Genomic DNA, 11,718 nt, shown 5'->3' with positions numbered 1-11,718 from the left:
CCTTCTCCCATCATTCTCGCAGAAACGTAATTGTTATCCTTGAGTTGCTACATACACATATTCAGGGTCAATTTAACGTGATAACAAAATGATCATTGATAACCATCGCAGAAAAGTGAATTATTTGATGGTGGTGCTAAAGACACTTTAAATTCATATAAAAGAATTATAAATAGTCCTGAAAATGCTCTACGTATACTTTATATTTACGTAAACATGCCGAATATTTCGTAAACATTCATCGTGCATGTTTTATTTATTGTAATACTTCGAACGTTTTTGAATTCCATGTATTTTCATCACTAAATGCTTTCTGTCAAATTAAAGTAATAATACTTAAAAATAATCTTTTAATATGTTTTATATTCTTATTGGCGATGTAACTAAATTCATATTCAAATTAACGCGCGTAGTATCGTAGTAACCGATTGAGCTCCGGGTACACACCACACTGATGCCGGTATTACCGTTTTCGTGATTTTTAAAAACGCAACGCTTTCAAAATATGTTTATAATGATTTAATTTCAATCAAAATCGTAACAAAATCCGTGAATGTTGCTATCTATTGTGATGATCTAGACTTTGTTCTTGGTGTGTTAAAGTATATAAATTGTTTTCACATAGTTTAAAAACAATCGAATTACTCAAGTGTTTACGATGTCGTGAACGTGCTCTCGCAATAATTTATCTGAGATTAAAAAACCAATACTTCTAAGATTAAAGTATGAATATAATAAATAGAATGCTACTAAGTTTAAATATTTATTTATAAAAATCAAATTCTATATCATACAAGTGTTGTTTTATAAGATTCTCTTCTTGACTTATAAGTGGTACAATTAAATTTGAATCTGACATTATCCTAAAACATACATGCAAAATACCTTAAGTACATTTTAAGTACAGTTTACCTTATAACATTACAGGTATAATAAAATATATATATATAAATACACATGTATTATAAGATTAATTTAAAATGAACACATTATACATAAAAGACATTTTTTAGTAACAATGAAAACTTACAAATCTGAACACAATGTATTTAAATCTTGAGGTATGAGGTATCGTATATGTACAGATAAATCGATAAATGGATCGTTTTCATTTTCAAAATTTTCAAATCCTTTTAATCTGAAAAGCCAAAACACCATTAATGTATGTACTTCATTCTAAGACTACAATGTCAATAATCTATCAAAAATCTGATGGATACTGACCTTACAATAAAATGTTTGTGCTGCTCCAATATCGAATTTTCAATGTTACGTTTTGCTATGTTAAATATTGTAGGGAATACCATGTCACGAAAGTCACCAACTTCTGTAAAGTTAAATTGCTCAGAATTCTTAGTATATGAATTGCATTTGAATCTTCGTGAAATTAATGATCGCGTCATTGGTGTATCTATCCAAATAACACGGTATCCCTTATTGAGCATTTCAGCAAACCAATCGGATGCACCTATCTCAGCCACATAATTCCATTCTGTTCCATTGTGCCAATCATGTACCTGTAAAATATAGAGCATTTACATTGTATTGTACTTGTAAAGTATATAGCATTTACATTAGCAACTTACTGGACACTGGCAGACTCTAGAAAGCATTTCACGAAAATCTCCCATTAATGCCATAAATGATTCAGAACTTTTAGGATATAACAATACAATATCTCTATTCATAGTACTAATGCTTTCACATGTCTTCCCCTTATCTTTCGAGGTACATATGTTCAATTGATTACATTCCATCTTTGTGACATTACTTTTGCCACAATTTATATAGAACCTCTTTCCCTGTATACAATGAATGTGTATGGTATACATGAGGTACACAATTCCAAGTATTCCAAACATAATTAATGTGATAATACCAATTGGCCAGTACAAGTAGGAGTCAGCACCAATTTCAGTTGGACCAATATCATACTTAGGAGTATAGTAACACTCTGAAAATAAGCTTTTAGTTGTTACTTGCAACTTATCTTAATATATTGATCATAGGCTGTACATTTACCTTTTATCCACTGACATGGTTTGGACTTGCCCATAGGTGGATTCCACAGAGTATTATTTGTACATCTTTCATCAATTAAAGCTATTAGAAAACAATAATTTGAAGATTTTGAAACTTCAATACTGAAGTTTATATTTTTTTCATAGTTCCTACTTCTCAACTAATACAGAAACACAAATTATTGGAGTATTAATCATTTGCTGTAATGTAACTGAAAAATAATAAGTATATTACACTCACCAAACTTGTATTAGAATTATAATATTTGTTCTCAGCATACTCCTTCTGAAAATAATATCAAGAAGTAAATATTCATATTATCAAGTTTATCAAAATATAATTAATATCATGCATATGTAAAAATTGCATGTAATATTTAGAATGAAGGTTTCATTGTGCTTTACAATGATGTAAAACATAAATGATAAATTTTGTAGCTTTAAAATATTACCAAAACATCAAAGTCCCATTCATGAATGATATTATCACAGACTTCTTCTCCATTCACAATATAAAACAATCCAAACTGTAACAACACTTTTGAAACTATTGATGTTGAAAAGTTCATTTCAAAGTGGAGCTTTTTACTGTAGGATTTAAATACAATTATTCTTTTATTTTTTAAATTAATCACTGTGAGTAATTTTAAATACTTGAAATTGCTTTATAATATATAATGTAAAACTAGTTATTCATAATAATAAATTTTATATTATATTGTGAAGCATATGTCAATAAACTTACTTCTTAGTAGCATTATGTACAACATTATAAGAACATCTCAACTCTGGTAATGTGACTTCTGTACGTTCATAATCTGTTTTTAGAAATTTCTTAGACTCAACATATTCATGTTCATTAAAATGAAACCGAACAGCATAGCATGCTGTAAATATATATGAAAAGATCATGCCAACAATGTCCTGTGACAAAGCAGAATATGTAATATGTTATTTATGAAAATTGCACACATTTACAAATGAATATATTTACCAGATACTGATTGTCATTTGAAATGAAACAAATGGCACACTTAGTTGTATGTATTTTAGCATCAAAAAAATCATAACTCATACATTTTGTCTCACTAACTAATTCATTTGCTAATAAATCAATTTCGTATTTGCATTCTCTTTTTGGTGGTATAAAATTAATCTCCAAGCCAACTATAAAAGATTATTTAACATATTTACTATTTTATGATTTTAAACATAACTATGAGTTTAATTCCTATTTACCAGGCAACTCAGAAATTTCATTTTTATTTTCTGGTAATGTAAAATTCACATTTCTTGGCATATCTTCCCTTGTACAAAATTCAATGGATGAAATGCTATTGCTTGTATAGTATTCTGGTGTTTTACATCCATCAATATTACAAATAAACTGTAAATTAAATAACACGTAGTGTCTTCAAATTATAATAAATCTCCGCGAAATTCTCGCAGAATGGAATAAATTAACTCTTATATTCCAAGTTATGGAAATACCAGAAAAAAAAGAAAATTGTCTATTGAATTTAAAAATTTGAATTTCTATAAGATTTCCCACTTACATCACATTCATTCCCATTTGAAATTGATAAACAGTGACATACGAGGAGAAACGCAATAGTAAGATAACCTTTATACATAATTGCGTTTTACTTTCAAACAAACTACATGCGACGTAAACTGTACAACAAATTATCACCCACTGGTTAACGTACATTCAAACATTTAAATTTCCCACAAAACTTTACACTGATTAGTTAAATAGACTACACGTTTTTTTTTCTTCTTAATATTGAAAAGATCACTTTGATGGTTTTCGACTGTTGACATTATCCATTTTCGATGCATACTCTTTCGTAAAACATGTTTGCCCGTACACTTGATTGTGTGTAACAGAAAAATAAGGAAACTAGACAACTATCGAAAAAAATAAGATGAACAGAAGCCTGTGCGTACGCATATTATATGTAAACATATAAACACAGGCGCCACTACTTGAGCGCCTTTTTAAATTCATTGATAGATTTAAATAGACTGCGTTTGAAACATAAAGGAATATAAGTAGTTATTATCGTAGCGCGATCAAATAACAAAGCAATGTGCTTTACAAGGTTTGAAGTTTTACATATGTAATTACGTGTTTACGACTTCTTGCTACCTCGAATGATATACCAAAATTGTATGTATGTCTATTTAGTCATTATACTTTTGTTTTTGTTTACTGTTACAAAGGAGCACCTTACTGTGTAGGTGTATATATCCGACTCAGGAAATGAAAAGAAAGTAGATCTTCGTATAATATAGTCAACTTACCATTTTCGTATTGAATAAATTTAGCATTAGAACAACTGGAAGGAAACAAAATGAAAACAAAACTTTAAAATACATACATGGAAATCACTGTTATTATTTTCATGTTTCAGTAAATTTTGTAGACAGTTATAACATATATTTTGATTTTCCTAATGCAAACCAGTTACACATAAATAAGGTATAAAAGACACATAAAGCATGTAAAGAAATAAGCACATTTAAATATGCGTGTGTCTGAGGCCGTATATGTGTATACGCGCGTGCGTTTGAGATAACGCCGTTGTCCGAAAGTTATGTACATTGTTCAAAACTCACGGCCAATGAGATTGTTAACAACAAATGCTGCATAATAACATTTTTATGGATAATTATAAATTTATATTAATTATACTATGTTATCGTAAACGGGTAACTTAAACTGTTTAAAAGAAAAATCCGCGTTATTCTAATTGTATGGTCTATGTCTATTCATTTTATGCGAGTAGAGAGTATCGTGATTAAACTTATAATACTTATAGAACGTACACGGTAGTTAAGGAAATCATTGCAAAAAGAGTTATTACGTATTTTTCACAGCCTATCTAGCATTCTTACTGTAAGCATCTTTTTAACCAGCTTTTAAGAAATAAGATACCCATGAACTATTGAGCGTGCAAACAAACAATCGTGCGATGTATTCGCGTATAATGAATATCCTGTTGATGAGACTTATGCGCTATGATAACAGTTATATGAAACGAGAGAATGTAATACTAACAAAGGATACCTGTCGCGTAAATTGTTTTCTAAAATCATGCTAAATACTTATTCGCGTTGTTTAAATTCTAAATAGATGGTTTCAACTCTTTTACTACCACGAGTGGATATACGAGTGTATAAACGCTCTTCATATAGTACGCACATGTATGGGGTGAGGCACTTAAGACAGACCACATGGATAACTAATTTACTTCTGGTGACAGACTAATTCGTTCCAAACGAATTTTACTTGGTTAAAACCAAGCAAAATTTGGTTGAAGCATTTATGTTTATCACTAATACTATACACAGCCTCTAAATGGGATTTTCTCCGCTAAGGAAACCTCATTTAATGGCTCGCAACCAAGCGGGTATCACTGTACAGCCTTCTCGAAATTAAATTAATAAGATCACTATATTTATATACGGTCAACATCTAGCCCTTACAAAAAACGTACGCTCACGATTTGGAATCCCGCTCAACGGTGGCGTACCGCAGACCAGTTTCGCCGTAGCAAAAGGGCCAAACACATTTTCCTAAGAGACAGGCGAACAGGATATCGGAACAACGCAAATAAGCCTTAAAACTTCTCCTCGCGAAGAATTGAATTGCTTCAATATAGGTCTCGTGTGAATAATTCGCGAATATTGTACGTTTAGCATTGGCTAGCAATATAAACCATTTCCCTGGGTTTCGATCACATATTTTTGCAAATACTGCGACGCTTTCTCGCTCAAGCCAAGACTTGGCAGGTCCTTCTCAAACTGTTCGAGTGTTCCAGCACCAGCTATGTACCCATTCAACTTGGCGGCCAAGGGAGAATTCCGAAGGACTTCGTCGCTGGTGAGACCGGTACTCTCGATCAACCACGGATGATTTCTGAGTCGATACTTTTGATGATAGCTGAAGAATAAATAATAAATAATTAAATAAGGAATATAGATGTACGTAGTGTGCGAGGCGGTGGTAGTAGCTAATACTTACTCTTCGGCTGGGTAAAATCTCTCGAATCTTCTAACCTCGGTGAGAACCAAATCTGTACGTCGACGTTGCTGACGTTCGCGTGTGTTCTCAGCCAGTAATTTCTGTTCTTCATCGTGATACAAAATTAAGGACATGTACTGAAATTTTACATTCATACAATTATTACTAGGAACGGGAAGATGTACATTTTCAATTCAGTTTCTCGTACAGAATGACCATGTTGCACCATCAGCTACTGGACACCCATAAGAGAAAGGATCAATGGGATATATCGATTTACCTGTCGCTTGATCTTCGTAGTAAGGCCGTATTCGTGATTCTGCCAAAATAGGGCGAGTAGCTGCGGGTACGATATCACATCAGGATTGTACTCGATGTCAACGACTTCCGTATGGTCGCCTCTGTAATAAGAATGATAATAAGTTATCGAATAGAAAAATTTAGTAAAAGTACCTATTCACTGATTTTTGCGAAAAATCGCTACTTTTTTTAGCTTAAATTAAACTTTTGGCGTGCAATGTAAACGAAACGTACATATTTCTGTATGTTGGCGACTCCTTCTGTCCACCCGCGTATCCCACACAGGTCCTGATGACACCTGGTAATACTCCAAAGAGGCAATCACCTGCCCAGAAGCAGCCCATTCCAAAAGTAGCGCGCTTGGCTTTGATTTCCTGCAGTTGTCCAGGCATTTTGTTCGACTAATGAATAACGTCGTCGATAACCATCCAATTGCGACACATGAGGAAAAAAGGAAAGATTGAATCAATATAAAAGTCGTTACAAAACCAGTGCTGAAATCTAATAAACCAGATGATGACACTAACACTTTGGCTTCTGGAAGATATCGCGTTACGTTGGAAAAAAGGTATTGCAACCAGACTGCGGATATTATGCATTTGCGATATAAAGTAATATAAACTAATATGCGCACTTATGCAAAGTAAAATGACAATATTGTTATAATAATTGTAGAATGTATACAACATTTATTATGTATGTATATCTTATATACAGTATTCTATATTATTTTATTTTATAATTGCATAAAATCCGCAGTGTAGTTATAACTGTATCAATTATTAATATTTTTCAAAGAAATTTCCGGGAAAAAATGAAGATCTACATCCTCCAAAGCCAAAGTGTTATCGCAAGAGTAGCGAGCATGAGCTATAACGCTCCACGTGTCGTGGAAATATTACTTCGATCTGGTCCTATAAATGGGCGCGAAACCTGTTAAATAACGGTAAATAATCGACGAGAAATAAAAGTTTCCATTGGTGAAGATTTCTGTAGGACAATCGCCGTGCCCCGATCTTGACAAAAATAAAATTTGGCATCGCGTCTTGATCTTAGCTGACCAAAATCTTACTTAACAACGTCGAAGCAATTTTTCAAAACAACAATTTGACGTCACAGTTACAGTTCCCACCACCTGTTCGCAACAACAAATATTTTAAATATACGTTCTATAAAAATGATTATCATAAAGAATACAAAAGGTATATAATTTGTGAAAATAGAATAGGGGGTTTAGTATACCGTTACCGTTAGTACAATTTACATACGTTTCGATTAATAAATCTATGTTACATCAATTATTATAATTTACATTATTGTCTTTGTATCGCATGCGTATTTATTATTTTGTTCGTTCTCGAGTAAATCCGCATTTGTAATCAAAAGTATTGTGATTATAATTGTCGAAATGATGGATAAATTGGTTGGATCGTATTTAAAACATTATTATAATCATACAAAATATATTAATCGTTAAAATTTCATACAGTTTGTTCATCACTTTGACAAATCGCATTCGAGAGATGTACGCGAAAAGGGACAAATAATGAATACGCGTGTAATATAAATAAAATTTTTTTGCGACTTGTACAATTTTGAAAATGAGCGGCGTTTACCTCTTTTACGCCCAAAAGGAGGATAAGACACGAAACGATTTTAAACATTTTGGCGCCGACAAAATCTAACATTTTTAACTATTTTCTGTTCGGGGATCATTTACCCTAAAGGTTTATCTTAACACTGTTCACTGTCCTCGCAGTTTTACATTCAGAAATTCCTGTTCTTTCAGGACACCCGGTATGTATAAGGTACAGGTCCGATCCGCCTACAAAAAAAAATACATATACAGGGTGAACCATACAACTTGATCACCTTGATCATCGCCGCTTTTAAATAGACTATTTGAAAATGCTTTCTCTTATCTAATTTCCTTCAGAAATATCTACAACGTTAACGTAATGTATTGTTCATGGTGTTTATTTACAATAGCCGTTTAACTACCAACTATTTAAAAAAAAATATATTTATTTTAGTGGTTGTCAACGAGGATAGAAGCTTCGACTAACGAATAAAAAACATATTTATCCAATAATTAAATGTTCTATATTATTTATAACTCGAATATTAAACGAAACGATTGAATAAATTGAAGCAGCTTGCAATATGTTGGCTTTATTTATTATCTATTATTATTTGCATAAAATTCTGCCCATCTCTAATTGTCAATCACTATTTTCAAAACGGTCAGAGGCTTCGAAGAAACAAATTTTCAAACAGTTTTCTCTCTCTTTAATTCTTCGTGTATCCTATGCAATACATTTTCACTGTTAGAATGAAAGGCACAATGGAACGGAGCATTCAAAAAGGAACGTGTTCAGAAGGCTGTCAATCTCACAGAGTGTTTAAAATGCTGTTCAACAACTTGAACGTACTTGAACGAACGCTCACCTCTTTCGAACATTTTAACACGTAACAAAACATTGTTATACGTTATTGTGACTGATGGCATTGTTTAAAGATCTACGAAAATATTATAAAATTTACGAAGATTGTACGGTTCGTTACGAATCGAAATATTAAACTAATAAAAGAAAAATAAATAAATAAAAATAATAATAATAATACTTGTAAAAAGAAAAATATAGTGAAAACGTGAAATGTCGAAACATAAAAGATTTAGATCGTTTCGGAGTAACGGAAATGATCAAGACGATTTAGTTATACGATACACTCTGCATAGAAGACGACGCGACGCGGTCCACACACTGAATGCCTGAATACAGACATCGATTTTCCAAGCGATTATTCAATTAGAAATTTTTTAATCGAACGATCAACAAATGAGAGAAAAAGATTGAACGTATCGAATCGTAATAATAATGTAATACGATTTTCAAGATTTCGATGTATCTTACGTTAATTCATTTGATTACGCTCGAAGTAATCAATGTATCATTGCGATAACCCCCAGTTAATATTAATGACATAGCATTGTGGTCGACTGTGTCTATAATAGAGCTCACCTGTGCATACTGAGATCGTTTCTTAGTTTAAATTAAACTGAAAGTAACCCGAATTTTGTATTATACTCAAAAAATTGTATTACCTTAATTTACAAAAAGGCAGTGAGATTAAGGGGAGACGAAAAAAAAGAGAGCAACACGATATCGAAACAAAATTCACTCAAAAATTTAGTCAAAAAGTGCCTCGATAAATGGAAGGAACACGAGAAACTACCGCGTGCTTCGGAGCAACTCTACTTTTTATCTACTCTATCCCACCTCCTTCTTCCCCTACTCCTCAACTACTCCCCTTTCGTACATCATTTTCAATCTTTCATTCTTACACGTTTCAAGCTTTAATTCGACGAGTACCAATTCCGTTGGTATAGTATTCTTACTCGCAGGTTTCACCGAAACAGTCATTACTCATCGCCCGAAAACGAGAAACGTGCTTTTTGACACGACGAAATAGTATCCTGGAATACTGTGACGCATTTTCCTACGAGTAGAGAAGAACATCTCCGAAGGGCCCCCCATCAAAGGAGGTCATCAGATTAACTTGCAACGGTAGATTTAATGTTTCCCATTTGTTTCAGTATTAACTCTGAATTATTGTTCTCGAATAAATGTTTCTCTTATGTTCTGTGATTGATTTCTTTCATTGTTTCAGTAAAATACAATTGAATTTAGACATTTTCTCTATTCGTTTTTTCTTTAGATGGAGCTTTTAAATTCCATGTTGTCTTAGGGCCCATGAAGGTATTAACTCTGAATTATTGTTTTCAAATAAATATTTCTCTTATAAAATACAATTGAGTTTAAACATATTGTCTATTCGTTTTTTCTTTAAACGGAGGTTTTAAATTCCATGTTGTCTTAGGGCCCATGGAGGTATAACGCGTCACTGTTCTAACGATAAACGTGCTCCGATCGTGTCGGTATACATATACACGACACTAGACCTCGTTTTTTTTCTCACACGTAATTCACGAATTATCTATCGAATTAAGTAGATTTGAAGGTCGTGCGTTAAGAAATATTTCTTGATGTTGTTTTCTAAGCGTCTCAAGGCTGGAATGTACATGCATATAACCTAGAAATTAACGGGATTGAAAAAAAGCGATATTAACCTATCTTGTGGCTGAACACAGTCATTAATAAACGTCAAACTTCGTTGTGTACAAATTGTATTGATTGTCGATTTAAATGGGATTCGATACGTCCAGTGTAAGTTGCATCAGAAAATGAATACCACATGTGTCCATTTAACTAGATAACAATTGCTGGACCGACTGATGTAATATCTGTATCATCCACGCTAAACTCAGTTGCTCTCACGATTCAAAAAGTGCGGTGCTTTCATGACATCCATTGATCCATTCCACATGGAGGTTACCAACGTATCTTCTATTTTCCGTCTATCTTTGCATGAAACAATTTCATTAAACAGTTACGTCGCATACGTTTAATGGGTTAATTTGTAAACTTTAATCGTGCACGATATTAATAACTTCGTTATTAAAAACGAGTGACGGCAAAGCAATCGCAAGTCACCGCAATCAATACGTCAAATCTCGTAACACAGTGACTTTAATCCAGTGATGCACAATCTTTTTTTCGTAAGTCAAATAAGATATATTTGCAGGCCAAGTTTCGCGTATGAATTTTATTTTGTAAGTTGAATAAACTGCGGGTCGAACTTTGTGCACCACTGCTCTAATCGAGCATAATCTAGATATTTGAGTCGTAGAAAAATGAACAACAATGATAACATACCATATTGCGATATCCGATTCTGGCTACACTTCTACGGATCAAGATGATTAAATTTGGTACAATCATCGTCGATACGATCGTTTCCGTAATTACAAGTGTTCTGAAAGAAGAACCGTTCATTCATCGACATCACGAAGCAACGGTAACGAGCGCTTAAACACAGTAATTTCTGTACTTTCTCGGTTTTGTCATTAATAATTTTTGTTCAAACGATACGAAACCATTTACGATGGAATCGATTCGAACGATGCCGAATCTGTTTGAAATTGATAAGATGAATTTATTTACCGTTTTCTCTGCACATTTTGCAATGCTATACCTTCCTTCAAAAATCGAGTTACCTTTAACCAGCATGGTCACGTGATTATTGTTACGTTCAATTGAGAAAAATGTGAGGGAAATTTTGAACTACATTCGAAAAGTTTAGAACAAAAGCACAAGAAAAATATTTTTTAAGTCGTTATTATCTTTATAACTGGATAAAGTTTTAATAAATGCAATATCAGTTAAAAATAAATTATCAATTTTGATAGTGCACACGTATTGTTTAGTTTATTTACAAATGAAAATAACACTTTTTATCAAATGT

The 11,718-nt window shown here is 32.6% G+C and overlaps 2 protein-coding genes across 11 annotated transcripts; both read right to left on the bottom strand.

The window, feature by feature from the left end:
- Positions 1–750: 750 nt before the first annotated feature.
- Positions 751–4,066, bottom strand: LOC128891012 (uncharacterized). Of its 3 annotated transcripts, XM_054150134.1 has the most exons (11): positions 3,578–4,066; positions 3,261–3,408; positions 3,016–3,188; positions 2,767–2,945; positions 2,474–2,609; positions 2,263–2,307; positions 2,023–2,182; positions 1,587–1,954; positions 1,225–1,517; positions 1,031–1,138; positions 751–863 (listed from the first exon to the last, which is right to left on the bottom strand). In XM_054150134.1, the coding sequence occupies exons 1-11, from the start codon at positions 3,653–3,655 to the stop codon at positions 764–766; spliced, it is 1,788 nt and encodes a 595-aa protein (XP_054006109.1). In that variant the 5' UTR covers positions 3,656–4,066; the 3' UTR covers positions 751–763. The 3 variants fall into 3 exon arrangements, with proteins under 3 accessions (XP_054006109.1, XP_054006110.1, XP_054006111.1); XM_054150135.1 differs by lacking the exon at positions 3,261–3,408 and having other exon boundaries at positions 3,578–4,065; XM_054150136.1 differs by lacking the exons at positions 3,016–3,188; positions 3,261–3,408.
- A 332-nt stretch (positions 4,067–4,398) lies between these two features.
- LOC128891016 (peptide methionine sulfoxide reductase) lies at positions 4,399–11,627 on the bottom strand. 8 transcript variants are annotated; one of them, XM_054150142.1, is made up of 6 exons: positions 11,418–11,481; positions 11,130–11,229; positions 6,586–6,752; positions 6,332–6,452; positions 6,052–6,188; positions 4,399–5,970 (listed from the first exon to the last, which is right to left on the bottom strand). In XM_054150142.1, exons 2-6 carry the CDS (start codon positions 11,193–11,195, stop codon positions 5,733–5,735), a joined length of 729 nt encoding a protein of 242 aa, XP_054006117.1. In that variant the 5' UTR covers positions 11,196–11,229; positions 11,418–11,481; the 3' UTR covers positions 4,399–5,732. The 8 variants fall into 8 exon arrangements, with proteins under 8 accessions (XP_054006117.1, XP_054006119.1, XP_054006122.1 ...); XM_054150144.1 differs by having other exon boundaries at positions 11,358–11,474; XM_054150147.1 differs by lacking the exon at positions 11,418–11,481 and adding an exon at positions 10,484–10,771 and having other exon boundaries at positions 11,130–11,313.
- Between the last annotated feature and the right edge of the window lie 91 nt (positions 11,628–11,718).

Source organism: Hylaeus anthracinus, unplaced genomic scaffold (genome assembly GCF_026225885.1).
Source record: "Hylaeus anthracinus isolate JK02 unplaced genomic scaffold, UHH_iyHylAnth1.0_haploid 12001, whole genome shotgun sequence".
NCBI lineage: Eukaryota > Metazoa > Arthropoda > Insecta > Hymenoptera > Colletidae > Hylaeus > Hylaeus anthracinus.
Note: the sequence above shows the minus strand (reverse complement) of the source record. Positions and strands in the feature narration are given on the sequence as shown.

Coding starts and splice junctions, on each gene's coding strand:
- LOC128891012 (XM_054150134.1), bottom strand. CDS start 3,655: ATGTATAAAGGTTATCTTACTATTGCGTTTCTCCTCGTATGTCACTGT. Junction 2,183..2,262: donor ATAATTCTAATACAAGTTTG/GTGAGTGTAATA, acceptor TTTCTGTATTAG/TTGAGAAGTAGGAACTATGA. Junction 1,518..1,586: donor CTAGAGTCTGCCAGTGTCCA/GTAAGTTGCTAA, acceptor TATATTTTACAG/GTACATGATTGGCACAATGG.
- LOC128891016 (XM_054150140.1), bottom strand. CDS start 11,249: ATGAACGGTTCTTCTTTCAGAACACTTGTAATTACGGAAACGATCGTA. Junction 6,453..6,585: donor TCGCCAACATACAGAAATAT/GTACGTTTCGTT, acceptor TTCTTATTACAG/AGGCGACCATACGGAAGTCG. Junction 6,189..6,331: donor CTACGAAGATCAAGCGACAG/GTAAATCGATAT, acceptor GTAAAATTTCAG/TACATGTCCTTAATTTTGTA.